The 16,443-nt window shown below is 37.6% G+C and overlaps 1 protein-coding gene across 6 annotated transcripts in view; it reads right to left on the reverse strand.

The window, feature by feature from the left end:
* ACACA (acetyl-CoA carboxylase alpha) overlaps positions 1-16,443 on the reverse strand; it is a 246,989-nt gene that overhangs the window by 108,089 nt on the left and 122,457 nt on the right. For 5 of the 6 annotated variants that reach the window (XM_084864172.1, XM_084864177.1, XM_084864175.1 and 2 more), the window contains 5 exons: positions 15,812-15,925; positions 14,507-14,620; positions 13,522-13,611; positions 11,836-11,954; positions 2,042-2,065 (listed from right to left, as the gene is read on the reverse strand). In XM_084864172.1, coding sequence (XP_084720298.1) covers positions 2,042-2,065; positions 11,836-11,954; positions 13,522-13,611; positions 14,507-14,620; positions 15,812-15,925 — 461 coding nt within the window. The remainder of the gene's footprint in view (positions 1-2,041; positions 2,066-11,835; positions 11,955-13,521; positions 13,612-14,506; positions 14,621-15,811; positions 15,926-16,443) is intronic. The other variant, XM_084864173.1, reaches the window with a different exon arrangement.

The following is a 16,443-nucleotide window of genomic DNA, read 5'->3' on the forward strand; positions in this document are numbered from 1 at the left end:
TTTGAAAGAGAGACATTTTCAATCCTAAATTGCAAAATTTCTATTTTATAGTCAGACATTTCTATACGAGGGTAAGTATACCTTCACCAAAAGCCCTTAATAAATCCCAGCAGGATATGAAAGGGCAGAGCATGGGTCTCACAGTATGTGTAAGCATGACAAACAAGTGCTAAATGGAGATGCTCGAAGAGAACTGAACTGATTTGTTCAATCTAAAAACATAATGAAGCTGTATATTCCTTGATGCACCTCAGCAGTATGCACTGATAAATAATACTGTAAAGTGTTTCTGAATGCCCAGTCAATCAGGGCAGCCTGTTAGGAAGGACCAAGCTGAAGGATGCCTCTAGGACTTGCCTGACATGTAACCGGCATACTGATCGGAAGCAAGTTCAGAGCAAGGCAATGGCACCTGACCTTCAGGGAGCTGCTCTAAAATCTCCTTAAGTGCACCACCTGCAGCATTGCAGGGGGAAGAGAGCCAGCAATGTGGACTTGAGATCTGGGTACATACTGTACTTTACTGCAAATTGTAATTATAAAAGGCAATGGAATTTTTTTTATAGCATGGAAGTGCTGCTCACACAGACTATAGAGACTGACACTCTGGGTTTTTATTCCCTTGGCAACTCATGACTATGAAGAAGGTACTTCATCTTTGATAGTAGTGGGGAATAGAAAGGCAGGGTGGGAGAGGAAACCATTGATTCCATGAATGAAATAAACAAACAAATGAAACACACAGCAAGCAAGTCTTACACTTGGTGCTCACTAGAAATTGGGATTCAGAGTTGTATGAGCTCCGAAATGCTATCATCCTCTTTTCTAGGATCACCAAATATAGTCACTAAAGGAGCAAGTTTGTGAGGCATTGTATCTTTTCTACCTGCCTGATAGTAAAAGGGAAAGATAAAAGAGTTCCATGTAACACTTAAAGGGAACTCCCTCTAAATAAGCTATCAGGCTGTGCTTGTGACAAACATAGGGTTAAATATCTTTTTTACTCAGCTGAACCCCATGGGAAATATCCACTATTCAGTTTCCCTTGGTACTTTGTTCATGGGTCAAAACAGCTGAAGGCAGGCAGGAATGAACCAAGCCCAGTCTCCAAGGGAAGGCAGGAGGACCAAACAAAAGCACTCCCTTTCCTTTCCCATCTAAATTGGATGCTAAAAGCTTTAACAAGTTTTGATTACTTAATATTTAAAGGGAGAGGGACAAAACAAACATAAGCCTATAAATATTTCAATGAATAAGGGATCATGTACAAAAAGCTCGCCACCAACCTATTATTGCTTTAGCATTCTGTGGATTAAATTCCAATCAGAATTACTTTCCTCTCAAACTTGCATTGTGTTGCCTTGCTTGGCTCAGAGGCAGGAGGAACTCAAAGTACTAAAACATCACTTGTATTATACTGGCCTAGAAACCTCTTCCCAGGGCTATACACATCAAAACTTAAATATACTTTTCCAATGTGACTCTTATTATAGGCCTGAAATAAAACTTAACTTTCATATCATTATCATCACTTTAGAAAAAAAACAAACAAACAAATTTATAAAACATGAGATCAGCTATTTCTGAATTTGCATTCTTCTGAGAAGCAAATAAGAGAAACTCAAAATTGAAAAAATTAAGAACAATTTCCTAGGATAGTGATAACCTTAAGGGGTTCTCCTATGAAAATCCCAACCAGACATATAACTTAGCAAAAAGAAGGGGAAAAAAAGTTTACAACAAAGATGAACATCAAGCAGACAACTCTCCTCTCATTGACAGCTGACGAGAGCTTTTCCATATTGAGGCTTTTCAAGTATTGCTTTTTTAATAGCTGAAGAAAAGCTGAAGACATGTTTTCCAAAAAGAAAGAATAACTTAGCACATCTAAAGGGGAGCTCAGGATGGACTCCCTGGCAGAAGATAACATAATCGCTTGTCCAGTATTGCGCTATTTCCCCCCCCTGATTTCACTATTCTAAGTTACAAAAAGGGTATTTTTAATTGGAAATGGAAGAAAAAAAATCTAGACATACGGTACCTGTTTAGCGTGGGGATGTTCCCTCTGTAATTAAACAACCACAGTTAGTTACTTATAGGTTAGTAAAAGCCATAATAAAAGAACTGTCAGAGCAGATACACACCAGTTGTGAGGAGCTCCAATTTGGCAGCTCTGGCATTCAGCAGACATAAGTGCTCATTACCCTTCCTCCTCCAGGGTGCCTCCAAAGAGGCATGTCCTCGGACCTACCTCACCAAGCAGCCATTGATGGAAACAGTCAAATATATTTACCATGGATTTTTTTTTATAGCTCTATTACCAAAAAAAATAATGCAGAGTAGTGATAAAACACGGGCTCATGGAAATTAATTTAAGTTATATGATATGGCATATGAAATAGAATTCTTGACAAGATTCTTAGAGAATCTTCTTTCTTGTTCCTACTTTGCTAAAAATGTAATAAGGAGGTCTAGAGAAGTTGATTCTATAGCCCCTCCCACCTTAATTGTTTTTAAAGAAAATGTTATGAACCTACAAACTATCCTCCAAAGAAAGAGAGCCAGTGAGTTCCCATGCTGCCTTTCAAGTCTCTTCCACCATCTTCCTCCCATAGATCTGGGTGGGACAGTGGTAGTGGGTGGTGGTGAATGGTGGTGTTAGGTGCTAGGTGGTGGTGGGTTGTGGGTGGTGATGGTGGGTTATGGGTTGTAGTGATGGTGGATAGTGGTGGTTGGTGGTGACAGCAGTGGTGCTGGTGTTGGAAAGGAGGGTGCTTTGTAGAATAGGAGCTTTAAGGAAGTGAAAATCAAGTAGGAATATAATGATAAATGATTCTATGGCTAGAGGGATATATTATGTAAAAATTAACACTTTTTAATTTATCATTTATATATTTTGTTTAGAGTAATAATGACTTTTTAAAATTGCTATGAGCTTAAAAACTCTAGGCCTCTCATAAATAAAACCTTACCTAAATTTGGCTAACCTTAGTTATTCCCAATAAAGAATGTGCCAAAATCATGAAAGAAAGACTAAGGTAATTATGGAAACTGCAAAGCAAGTCTATTTTCTCTTTGGTCTTTGCTACTAAATCTTTTTATTAAAATGATGTCAGGCATTTCCTCAACATAAGGGGGGGGGAAAAACAACAACAACAAAAAAGACCCCAAACACCAACTAAAACCTCTTATTTCCAATGTTAAAAGGGCAAAGTTATACTTACCACCCACAATTTAGGAGGACTGTAAGGGGGTTGATATCTTAACCTTCTAACATTCTTTTATCAGCATTTAATCATTGTTGGGATTTTCTGGAACACAGGGGACTTAATGGACAGAACATAGTGGGTGGTGCTGATGATATGTGGGAAGGAGGAGAGAGGGAGGAAAATGATGCACTTTCCATGGCATTGAAAGGAGCAGAATAGACTGAGCTGGCCATATAAATAAAAAGCTGTGACATATCACTGCACACAAACTGTATACCTCATGTGATTTGTGAGTAGCAACGCTCTCTGCATCAAACCTGTATCACAGAGTGAATTCCTAAGACAGCAAGCGCAACCTCCAAGTGCAAAAACCTGCACCTTTGCTGTGTGCATTCTTTCAGCCTCTCAGGGGAATAGGTTTCATTTTACAAGACACCCTTCGTTATAATGCACAGGGTCCTCAACAACAAACATGAAGTATGCATAGATTCTAGAGCAAAGGGAAGTAAAACTAAGAAAATTAAATGTAGATACTAATGAAAACATAGAAAAGTCTTGCTTTTAAGATATAAAGGATTCTAAAGAAAGGAGTCACCTGCACAATCCCTTCCTATGAACCTCACTCAGTTGAGAGAGAAGGACCCTACAACCAAAGCAATCTTAGGCTCCATCTATCCAGGTTTCTGAAATTTAGAAACCAGCATAATCTTTTTCAACTGTTAACCAATTTCTTAAACTAATAAAATGGTCTCGCTGCTTCTGTAGCTGCACTTTAATCCCTTAGGGAATCTTCACAGGATGATGACCAAGTTTTCAGCAGAAAGGGGCCTGAATTGAAAAGAACACCATCAACAAAAAGCCAGTCCTTCTCCATCAGCAATTCTCATGCTCTCATAGGGAGCCCCCTGCTGCTTTGTTATAGAAATTGTGTACCATCTACACAGTATGGGGTATGAACAAAAACTCCCAACATCTCCAGTTTTTAAAAGAATGGCATCAAATCAATCACATAGGAGGTAAGTTTAGAGGCAGCTTTTCCTTTTTGGTACAATAAGAATCTGTGGGGCTGGAGAGAAGGATAAAATTCTCTATTACAAGGTAAATAGTTAGCCATGAATATGATCATTTACATATTTTGTTGTCCTATCAGGGGCTATTTGATCAATTAAAGAATATGACCAGTGTGCCATATTGTACAGTATTGTGATACACTAGGAAGCTAGATGCATGGTCTGCATAAAAACAATCAAGGAAGAGATTGTATGAGTCAACTCTTCCATTTATGTAGCTAAAAATATAAAATAAAATCTACCACATTCACTGCATGCCCATCATGCAAAAATAATCTAATTGCTCAATCTCTGATAAAGCAATCAACTGCATTTTCAAATACATGGAATATAAATTCACTTCTCATAAGGCTATTCAAAGCACTTATGATGAATCTTCATTCACAATGTTTTGGTAATTATTGGAATCATTTTCTTTCCAGTAGAAGAGCTCCATTTTATAGATGTGAGAACTGAGAAACCAAAGGGGATGCATTCCAAGGACACTGTTCAATAGGCTTGTCATAAGCCAGAATCTAAGGCGGGCAGTTTCTCCTCGTAGTTTCCGAGGCTAGCATTCCACATCAATAAAGAATAAATTTAAAGAAGGACAAGAGAAATCCTTTGAATTCTGAGGTTCTTGGCATTAAGTCACCTCTGATTTTATTGATCTGTCTGCCTAGAATGGCTGGAGAGCCTGCTTCAATATGAATGCAAAGTCAGAGTTGCTGCCTGCTAGCTGAACCCTCTTTATTTAAGGAACACTGACTTCTCTGGCAGTCACAAGTTCTCTGAGCCTTTTGCCATCCCTTCCAGCTGAATTTCATTTTGCTTGATTCTAGCTGGCCCTGCATAAATTTCTTATCAGATAAAAATGCTCCCGATTCTTCTGCCTTCTAACATGAAGGGGAGGAGGAAGACCCTATATGAAAATGATGGGGATGCATGCAAACAAGCAGTGGTTACATCAAGCTGTGAATGAGAGCCATATAGGGCAAATCTTTTGAAATCAGGCAGCAAAGCAGAATCAGAAGAGGTCGGCTGAATAACCTACTAGTAGTCGCTAACAGCAGTACCATAGGAGAAAGAGCAATCTGACTGGCTGTGACCAGTGGTGGTCTCTTTGCGTGACTATATTTCTGCAGGAGAATCCAAATCAAGAGCTTTAAAACACATCTGAACCATGTATTTCAAATGGCATCTCCCCACCACCTCCTCGCAGTTCAGTTGCCCTCATTCCAATGTAGAGCTTTAGTTTACAATAAAATGATCACTGATTCATTCATTTGCAGCCTCTTTAAAGCCCTTCTGTGCTCTGCTGGAAGATTTTGCTCTTTCTGAAACAAGTATGCCAACAGAGCTGCAGCATATTACTGCTGCCTGCTGTATAATTAGCTACAAACCCACAGCACAAAACTACAGGGATTTACAGGTGCCCTGGATTCTGCTTTTCTTTCCCCCTGGAATCAGCTAGTCTTCCTTGACAAGAAGGGACCTTGGGCTACTCTAATGATATATTGGGGGTTTTCAACTCAACTCTCCAATCTTACAAGTCTAGAGTGCCAAAATAACATAGCAGAGACCAGCAGCTGAGCCATGGATACAGGAAAGCACTTTGGTAAGCACTTAAACCTGCTGAGCATCTTCTCTTCTCCCAGATGCTTGCATCTTATCAGCACACTACCCTGAATGAAGCAAGCACTATAGGGTTTTATTTATTTATAGCTCATTCTGGCCTGCTAACGACAACCCAGTGTTCATATTGCTTTGGGGGGGAAAAAATGCTACAAATTGGGTGATTTTGGAGTATCTCAATCTGATCCAAAGAAGGGCTTAATCTCTGGGTGTCAAAGATTATCAGAATTCTTGAAAGTGGCAGCAGGCTGTAGATTAGTCACATGGAAGGCTTCTGATTCCTGAACTTCCTCACAACCATCTTCATAAAAAGAAGGTCCAGAGGCTACTCATGAAGGTGCCAGCAGCCTAAACTCAGACATGACCAAAACATGTGCTATCAAAGGAAAACACAGCCGAACTCTTCTGGGATGTGAGACATGACAAAAAGGAAGTGCTTCAATTAAAACATTATAATAAAGGCCAAATTCACAAGGAGCAAATAGCAGAGAAGGTACAATACAACTTGACTTAACTAAGCATGGATTTCCACCTAAGAAATAGGTGGAAATAAACACCAATAGGTCCTCCCCCATTACATATGTGTGGATATACACAAAATATACTCTTTTTTTTTTTTTTTTTTTGTATAGCAAAAGTGGAAACCTATTAAAAAAAACAAATACAGACTCCCACATAGGGAGAGGGAAGAGTCCCACAGAACGGAGTCCCACATGAGGAGGGGGGGAAAAGTCCTCACAAAATATACTTTCATCTCCTGCATCAATTTGATGCTTATTTGAATCACAGATAAAGTTTTTAAAAAATGAACTATGTTTGATAATGTGTATTATTCATGAAAATCATTTGGGGTTATAAATTCTAAACTCCCAGACTGTCATAATATGTATAGCCATAATGCATAGCCACAGAGTTTATGGGATAATGTACTTTACATATATATGTATAAATATAGCTATATTTTAGAAGATCAAATACACAGGCTGACTAAACAACTTATCTGTTTCCAGATTATTCACAGTAATTTAATATGCCCAAAGCTAAGTGAAATCCTGAATGTCAAATGATTCAATGAATTGTCCAAAATAAAAAACATTCAGGACACTGATTTAGTGTAACAAGCTCTCCATTACTAGTCTAGTGAGTGATAAACTCAGGTTTCAGAAAGGGGGGGGAAAGACAAATACACATACCTCGGGCTCTAAACCAAGCCTAACTGGAGAAGGAGAAAAAGGAATGCTTAATAATATAGTCTGAGCTCTGGGATTAATCCATGTAAAATACTGGTGAAACTCACCAAAGAGCTGTGCTGATAGAGTCTTTGGCAAAAGAATCAAGTCCTGAAAGTGTGGGTAATAACAAAATGTTCTCTTAGTACAGAGTAGCAGCCATCCAGACTATTCCTGCATCAAGAAAATGACTGAAGAAACCCATTCACTTCTCCTTTAAAAACCATTTGCTAACTGGTTACAAGTCACTGTTAAAAAAAAGAATAAAAGCAAAAAAATCCCCTCCCCTCAAAAAAATTCATATACAGTAGGACATAGCCTTTAAATGCTAAGAAGATAAAGAAAGAAAAACACACATATGCCACATGTGTATAGATTTCCTATTATGCTTAAGACAGGAAAATCTCTACAGCTGCTGCTATTCAAGTGAAGGAAGTTGAAGAAGAAAAGGGTTTTATATATTAGAGTGAAGCTCTAATAACTGGATCCTCTAGTGAATAAGACCTTGGAATGTCAAATAAATTGCAACTATAGCTCCCAGGAAAAAACTTGGAAGTCTTGGATAGAAGATCAAGAAGAAGATAACATACCTTGACTGAAGCCTATCTAGCAAGAAAGATGATGCAAAAAGTCATTGAGATTCTCCATAGTTTTTAATTAGCAATAATCGCTCTTTGGATAAACTTCATTGGTTATCATACTGCCACTGCACAAAGCTTGAGATTAGATATAAACTGTTTAGTCATCTGCTTCTTTTTAAAAAAAATATTGAGAGCGGTATTAGAAAAAAAAACAAACACAAATTACACTGAAACAGAGTAACTAAATGTCAGGAAAAAGTTTCAGCCAAGCAAAAAAGTAAGTGCGAGAGATCTATTGTGCAACATTATACCTACAGTCGATATTGTTTACTTAAAATTTTGTTAAGAAAGAACATCTCATGTTAAGTGTTCTTTCCACACTAAAATAAAAAATGTTTTCAAAATTTTAAAACATTTCAAGCAATACAAAGCCCTATAATGAATTTAAACAAAAAAAAAGGATCAAACATGTTGGCTACCCAATAACTACCTAAGTGTGCTAAAAAAAAAAAAAAAAAAAAAAAAGTGGGGGTGGGGGTAGGGGTGGGAGGAAGGGTCTTCTCCCTTCCTAGAGGCTGCTCGGCTTATTTGCAATGAAAAATCACTTGTGTTTTGCCTACTTCCCTAAAAATCAAAACGTGTTCTTCATGCGATAGGGGTCTTCAACCCAAACACTATCAAAGACATTTTCCTGAAAAAAAATACTCTGCTGTTGTCAGTTTGCAGACAGAAAGCCATGTTTCATTCCAACCCATGAGGGCTAAATCACTAATCAAAAACAAACTGCAGGAATGGAATTTCACCACGTGACCTTGTATGCAACAGGAAACTGCAGTCTTGTGTTGATAATATATCTCAGAAAGATATTCACTTTTAAGGACTTGCTATCCACATTTAGTCTAATTCAAATGAATGACTAGGAAGTGAAGACCAAGTGTCAGGAAAGAAAATGCAAAAATTGGTTAAAGAATGTATCTATTTCCTTCCCCAAGAATTTTTGGTTTGTAAAGCTCTATATATAAACTTCTGTTTTGCATTGATAAGTAAAATATGAATATTCATATGCCTCTGTTTTCATTGAATATTTTTTAAAGCATGCATTAAATATCATAGAAGAATATCTATAATATCAGTTGTGGATAATTCTGTAACTACTAAGAACAAGCAACATAAAAATAAGAGGTTGTGCCAGTAGATGTCTTTCTCTCACATCGATATTTTCTCTCTCTCTCTCTCTCTCTCTCTCTCTCTCTCTCTATATATATATATATATATATATATATATATATACACACACACACACATACACACACACACACACACACACACACACACCCGGCCCTCGCAGCCCTGGCTTTGTCCGGAAATTCATTGGAAGGATATCCAGGCTAATTAACATATTACCCTTTTATTATTATAGATAGTGATCATAAGCATAGTGTTTTCTTGAATTCTATCAAATAAGATGTTATAGTGAATTGTTGAACCTGAGCGGGTCATGGAAGCCCTCAAATTTGTAGCCAGTTGGTCAAAAAATGCAGTGGCCCCATCTGAAGTAGAGCAGTTTTGTAGAAAACTGAGCCCTTAACTTGTGGCATCTGCTCTAACTGGAGGTGGTGAGTGTCACAAGTGAATTGCCACTTGTTGTCAGAATAACATCACAATTCCAAACTAACAAAAACATTTGTAAGAAAATACAGAATCTTCTAAAACAAAATTCAAGTTGTAATAATTGCACAAATTATATTCTAAAAGAAATATAGCATTGGGATTTAATCAGATAGTACATTTTATATTCCTAAACTATTAGGGACTTTAAATCTAAAAAAGCATTAACGTAATTTTTACATTTTCCTGGATGTCGGGAGATCAGTTTATCTTTCTCCTTTATTTGTCCTTATCTTTATTTACCTTTAAATCTATACCAGTCATATTGATAAAAATAATCTAGCAGTGTATAGTTTTATATTCATACAACCAAGGAAGACTTCTGAAAGACCACACACAGAATCACAGTCTATCCAAGTCTGGTCTTTATCCATGGGGGTATGTATACTTGAGATGTTGAAAGGGACAAGTATACAAGTTTTGAAGCCATATCAGAAATAATCAAGATTCACACCCTCAAGACAGAAAGGTGAATAAGATTTCTGAACAGTTAAGAAGCATTCCTCTCATTTTCCAGTAGACTATCCCTCACCAAACTGGACACACATCCACAAACAAAGAAGTAGGACAGGGAGAGCAATTCAGAAAGACAAGGGGAGCGATGAGGAGAGAAGGAAATCACAAGCAGCTCTGCAGCCTGACTACAAATCACTGCCCAAAGGGAAGAGCTGTAGAAAGCAGGAAGAAAAGGAGAATGTCCTGAGAATTGCAAAGAGTATTAAGTACAGCTTGTAGTTCTCTACAATTATTCAAGGAATGCAGGAAAAGAAAGACGACTGAGGGCTGAGCCCATGTGTGCCATGAGTACTTCACTGCTAGCTGACGGACAACCATTTGTTTCTAGAAAATGAGATTCTGAAGCCCATGGAGGCAAAAATGTACCTAGAGGTGCTTGCAAAATCAAGGACATATACCTTTCTCTGCCAGCCATAAGGTATTTTTGAGGTAGAAAAGTAAAAGGATCTTCTGAGACAAAGAAGAGAAGTACTTTTTCTGAAGATGCCTCTCTGCTCATCTGCTGACCTCTGCTGGATCGACAGTGGCATCCAGTGGCCAAAAGTCTCATCACAGACTCCTTTGTCTCTAGGAAGGGTTTCTACTGCTTTGGATGAAGTGGCAATTCAGAACAAAGCTATTTCTGGTGTGTATAACTAAGGATCCCCAAAGACACAGTGCTTTGTAATATAAAGTGAAGAACCAAAGGCTATAAAGAAGAAATGGAGGGGAGCAGCTTAAGATTGCTGTGGTATTTATATTTCCTGTGGTATTACTAAAAAGAATGAAAATACAAAAAGAGATGAACATATATATATGTGGGTGGAATTCCTAGGTTTTTGGTGTCTCAAAATAGTTTAAAAATAAATGAGTATACAAGATAGTGTTTTCACTTTAAAACCAAAGCAATACTGAAACAAATTTCCATATGTACATTTAATGTTTTTAAGGGCTTAAGAAGGGGATATCATGGAATTAGCATCACTTGATTAAGTAATTTACTTGAATTTCAGCTTGCTTGTGGAGTGATTTTTTTAAAACTGACTGCATATCAATTGAATTCAGGTGTCTGTTTTTAGGGAAATCATGAAATTGGCTTAGGTTATCACCTTAGCCCCGTGGTCGGCAAACTGCAGCTCGTGAGCCACACGCGGCTCTTTGGCCCCTTGAGTGTGGCTCTTCCACAAAATACCATGGCTTGGGCAACTCTATTTTGAAGAAGTGGCGATAGAAGAAGTTTAAGTTTAAAAAATTTGGCTCTCGCCAAAACCGGTTTGGCTCAGTGGCTAGAGAGTCAGCCTGTGGACTGAAAGTCCCAGGTTTGATTCCAGTCAAGGGCATGTACCTTGTTTGCGGGCACATCCCCAGTAGGGGATGTGCAAGAGGCAGCTGATTGATGATTCTCTCTCATCGATGTTTCTAACTCTCTATCCCTCTTTCTTCCTCTCTGTAAAAAATCAATAAAATATATTTTAAAAAAATAAATAAATAAATAAATAAATTGGCTCTCAAAAGAAATTTCAATTGTTGTACTGTTGATATTTGGCTCTGTTGACTAATGAGTTTGCCAACCACTGCCTTAGCCCATAACAAACATTTTCAAAGGAAAAGCATTCCACCCAAGATATTTTCAAGTGTTCACTTAAACTGCTAAAAAAGTGATTTTCTGGTAAAGTTTCAGCAAGTTAACTGCTAGGAAATTCTTTCCTCAGTAACACAATATAAGCAAAAGAATGAAATTATCCTAAACTTTTATCTTATTTAGACTATACTTTATCTCTCCTAGTCAAAGGTGGGAGGAAAAAAAAAAAGTGGGCAGAAGAGGCTCTCATCTCCTGGTTTAAATTTGTTCATTTTCTGCTCTGCATTTTTAGCTTTAAAAAACATGGAATTGTCATACACATTATTCCCCTTAACTCTCCTGATGGAGTGTTGGCTAGCACAGGTGCATGTAACAGCTCAAACTCACCTGTTTGGATGAGATGTGGGCAGCATGAACTGGAATTCCACCACGCAGGTGTTATCCTTAAGCTGGCGGTGTTGTACACTGTTAAGTTCATAGGCAATATAAGCCCTTCGAACATACACCTGGTTAAAAAGTAATCCTCAGTAAATACACTTTAAAGACAGAAGGTAAGAGATGAGTAGCCCAGAAAAGAGACCGTCTTGAAAGAGGCATTTGAGAAAGAAGGTGGTCTATGGTGACAGAAGTCTCAAGGCTCCTATAAAAATACCCTGCCTTAACTAATAAAGCTGGAATCTTAAAACCACACCCATGACTATAAATGGAAGTAAAACTAGCCTGACTCTACTGGATACCTCTAAGTGTTCCATAAACCTTTCATATTAACCTAAACTCAGGAGAATATACAGAACATATACAACCTAAACTCAGAGCATATACAACCATGACTATTAATGCATTATACATAATCATTTAAACAGAAGCAAGCATGAGAAAAATGAGAGTTGCTGATTCTGGGCCATATGGGAATAAAGATAGAAAAACTTATAATATAGTCCATTATATACTGTACATTATTTTGTTGTTCAGTTTTCATTTAAAAATCATTTTAGATTATTTATCATCCAAACATTAGGCAAAAGCAGTAAGGCATAATTTGATATATAACATCTCAAACACACTACTGGACTCAAGAGTTAAGAGAAATATTGTAGCAATGGGCTTCATCTTAGCCAAAAACTATCAGTCCAACCTTGGGCACTTCAGACCATTTGCCATGCACAGAAAATGCTACATAAAATTCTATCAGCATGTGGGATATATAAGAAGGCTTCTCACTAAATGGCACGGAAGTACTGTAAAACAGATATTTTTAAAATTTGTTATTTTCTGAGTAGGATACATTACATGCTACCCACAGAATACAGAGTAACTCAAAAGAGCTCACAATAGACTGGTAGTGATGTCATTACAAAAGATCATCTAAAACACCCCTTTTCCTCATCTTCAAAAATCATACACTTGGCAATTTTACAGCAGTACTCAGGACCTGCAATTTTTATGTTTAATGAGGTAGTGAGCTGTAGTGGAAACAGAAAATCCTGTGAGTCAGATTCAAATGCAAACTCTTCCACTTATATCTCTGTGAATTTAGACAAATCACTTAACCTCTCTGAGTCTCCCTTTCTTTTTCATGAAATAATTGTAGGATTGAGAAAAATAAAGCACCTAAAATACAGTACATTAAATGTTATTACTTATTTTTCTCATGATGAAATACTTTATAAGAGCTTGGACAATTCAGGATATAACTAAAATCCATTTTATTTGGCCTAAATCACAAAATGGTACATGTTCTGATCGACCATATACACATTTTTTCACTTATTGTGTTATAGGGAATCCTAATTCATTATGACATGGGAGAATCAAATATATCTAAGAAGTAGAAACTATAAAAAATGCTGGCAGCTGTTTTCCTGTGATTGGGGCCTAGGAGCTGGTGATTAGTTCAGCTGAAACACTTGGGTCAAGTCAGACCATAGTTCAGTTTCAGGGGAACAGAAGACTCTACTCTTAAGAACGTTAAGGCCAAAGAAAAAGAACTGATACGATAGCCAAATAGACAGAAGAATTCGACCAGAAACCAAGTAAAAGGTTATGTCATGTTGTGTTACTAAGAAAACTTACCTCCAGAGCTGCCATCCGTACCACCTGGTTGCTGTGGTAGAAGAAGTTTGGTAGGACATCAAAAATAGATGTTTCAGACAAGATGAGTTTCTGGGAGGTACAAAGACAAACTTAAACCATTACAACCACAAGAGAGCAATTTCAATGGACATATTAGCATTTGAAGCATTTTAGAGAAACTTAAGATTTTTGTCTATGAATGTCAGGTGATCTTACCTTCTTTGTGTCTCAGCTTCTCAAGCTACAAAATTGGGAAATAATAATAATACCTATGCTCATAGACTGTTGTGAGCATTCAAAGAGTTAATAATTATTAGAATGCATTAATTATATGCTAATATAAGTGTTTATGACTATTAATTATTACCCTTTCTGACATATATCTGTACTCAATTTCTTAAATATTGTCTCAATACTCCACTATGGTAAACTATAGATTTGAACTCCATCTGAAGTCCTCTATTTCAACGGTGAACCAAATAAACAAAAACACCCTTCTTCCCTCTCTAGGTTCCCCAGAAGGAAATCTGACAAAAAGCCTGAAGACTCCCTTGGCTAGGTATAACAACATTATCCTTATGTACAGATAGACAAATGAAAAGTCATTCCTGAATAAATGATGTTGTTTAAAAAATAATAGTCAAGATCCTTGCAACTAGCAAAATTAGCCAGTACTTTTTTATAAAATCGGCTCTATATAAAGCCTAATAGTAAGCATTAAAATAAAATGAAAGCATAAGAGGTAGTAGACTTCAACAGGACACTTCTATCAAGGCAAGTCTATTTGATTTTTAAGCTAAGCCACAATTCTAACAGTATTTTCAATGAAAAAAAAATTCATAAGTATAAATCATTTTAGAAAGTCAAGGTATAAAACTTCATTGCACGAAAAATCAAAATTGATTGATTGATTACTCAATTAAACAATGCTTGGAGTAAAGGGAACAAGAGTGCAGAGAGGTGTAGAAAAGGGCTATAAGTATACCTGCAGGTTCTCAATGCAAAACTGATGTCCGTACATGTCAATAGCTGATAGGAAGATAGACTCTACTTGGTTATGGCGAAGCTCATATGATGGCAAATGGGAGGCAATAAGAACCTAGAGTGAGAGCAAAATAAGAGGCATAAATTCTTGAGGGAGTGATTATTCTAGGCTCCTATTAGGCAGCTCTGATACAAAAGCAATAAATATAAATCTCTAAGTGCAGGCATCAAAGATAAAACAGAGACCAAGTGAAACAACTTCTGGGTCCTGTAACATAAAGCCAATGCCACCAAATACTGCATCTCAGTTGACTCTCACCATGATTTGCGTTGTGGGCAATTTCCCATAGGGGGATGGGGGAAGAGAGAGAAAACAGCTTCAATCAAGTTCCATCAGTGCATGTGATTTACCATTGCAAAACCGCTAGTCCTCGGGACTGCTTGACTAGCTGTTAATTGGGAATCAGGTCTGGCAGGGAGCAGCTGTGGGGAAGGTGGATGCAGCAGAGCTAGCCTTTTGCAACTCTGAAGTAGAAAGACAGACTAGGAAAAACTGCTCTGACAGCCCCAGGTACTCAGTATCAAGGAAAAGGCATCGGGATGTAACACCATTGCTTGTGAGGGGCAGAGAGAGTGAAAGCAGTGTCACAAACAAACACGGACACGGTAGGACCTGAATACTCTCAGCAGGTCACTGAGAGGTTCAATAACTTTGAGTAGTTCAGTGACATGGATACAATTGTAGAGAAAGCAGAAGGTCACTGAACAGCTTCAAATGCTGCTTCCCTGTCAGTGACCATGCATTGAAACACAAAGGGAGCGACAACTCTTGGCTTCCCTGCTGAAACCTTTTGGAATGGAAATGAAGACTACAGGGTGAAACTAACTGGACTTCTCTGGGGTTGTTCTGATTGCTAGCACCTAAGATTCATTTCATTATCTTTCTGCTTTCCACACTTGATTTCTTTTTCTATACACTTAAAAGTTCTCACCTGCTCTAAGCTCCCTTTGAGAAGAAAGAAATCTTGAGTCTATTGCCTTCCTCCACATGACCCTGATTTACCATCACAGAGCTAGCAGGAAGGATAGGGGACGATAATAGGATTTTATATGGGGAAAGGGCTCCTATTTTAAAGATATTCAACATTAATCTCATTTCTTTTGAAAAAACCTATAGCACATGAAAACATTTGTTCTGAGGGCAATGGACATAGACATCTGCATTTTGTAAGTTGATGAAGTAAAAGCTCATTGTCCAATCTATGAAAACCATTCCTCCCTCGTGATAACCAACAAGTGTCCTTACCTGGCGTGCTCGCAGTGCCACTTTAGCATTGGTGGTCTTACTGAGTTGAGTTAGCTCTGTGAGGATATTCAGCAGCTCATCAGTGAGCGTAGGGTCCCGACCACACAATTGATCCTGATAGATTATGTGGAAAAGAACATACATATCCACATGAGAAGACTTGAGGTGGTTAGGACTTTGAAATGGAGGAAAGGGAATAAAAACAAAGTCAACATAGCTGGATTAATAAAAAATGCAAACGTCCCGGTATTCTTTCGTTTTTCATCTCAAACAATGTGGTAAAGATGATCCCAAAAGTTGTTGCTGCTAGGGGAAGAAGCCTAAATCCTTGTCATTCAGATTCAAAATTCCAAGTGTATTTCTTTATAAACCAACACTCTACTTTTAAAATGCAGAAGAAATCATCAGAGATCATTAAAAGGGGTCAAGGGATTCTGAGTTAAGAAATAACAGGTGTTGTGTTAAGAGGTTTTAAATAATATAGTGACTAAGGCTTCCTGTTCCTTTTCCCACTTTAGGGGGGGAAAGCAAAATGTAAGGAAAAGGAACCACACTTAGTGATTTTCATTCCACAAACCAAATGTTCAGCATCCCAGGAGGGTGCAAAACAGAAACACAAGAACAAAGTATTC

Source organism: Pipistrellus hanaki, assembly GCF_964339955.1.
Source record: "Pipistrellus hanaki genome assembly, chromosome: 16".
In the NCBI taxonomy this organism is placed as follows: Eukaryota; Metazoa; Chordata; class Mammalia; order Chiroptera; family Vespertilionidae; genus Pipistrellus; species Pipistrellus hanaki.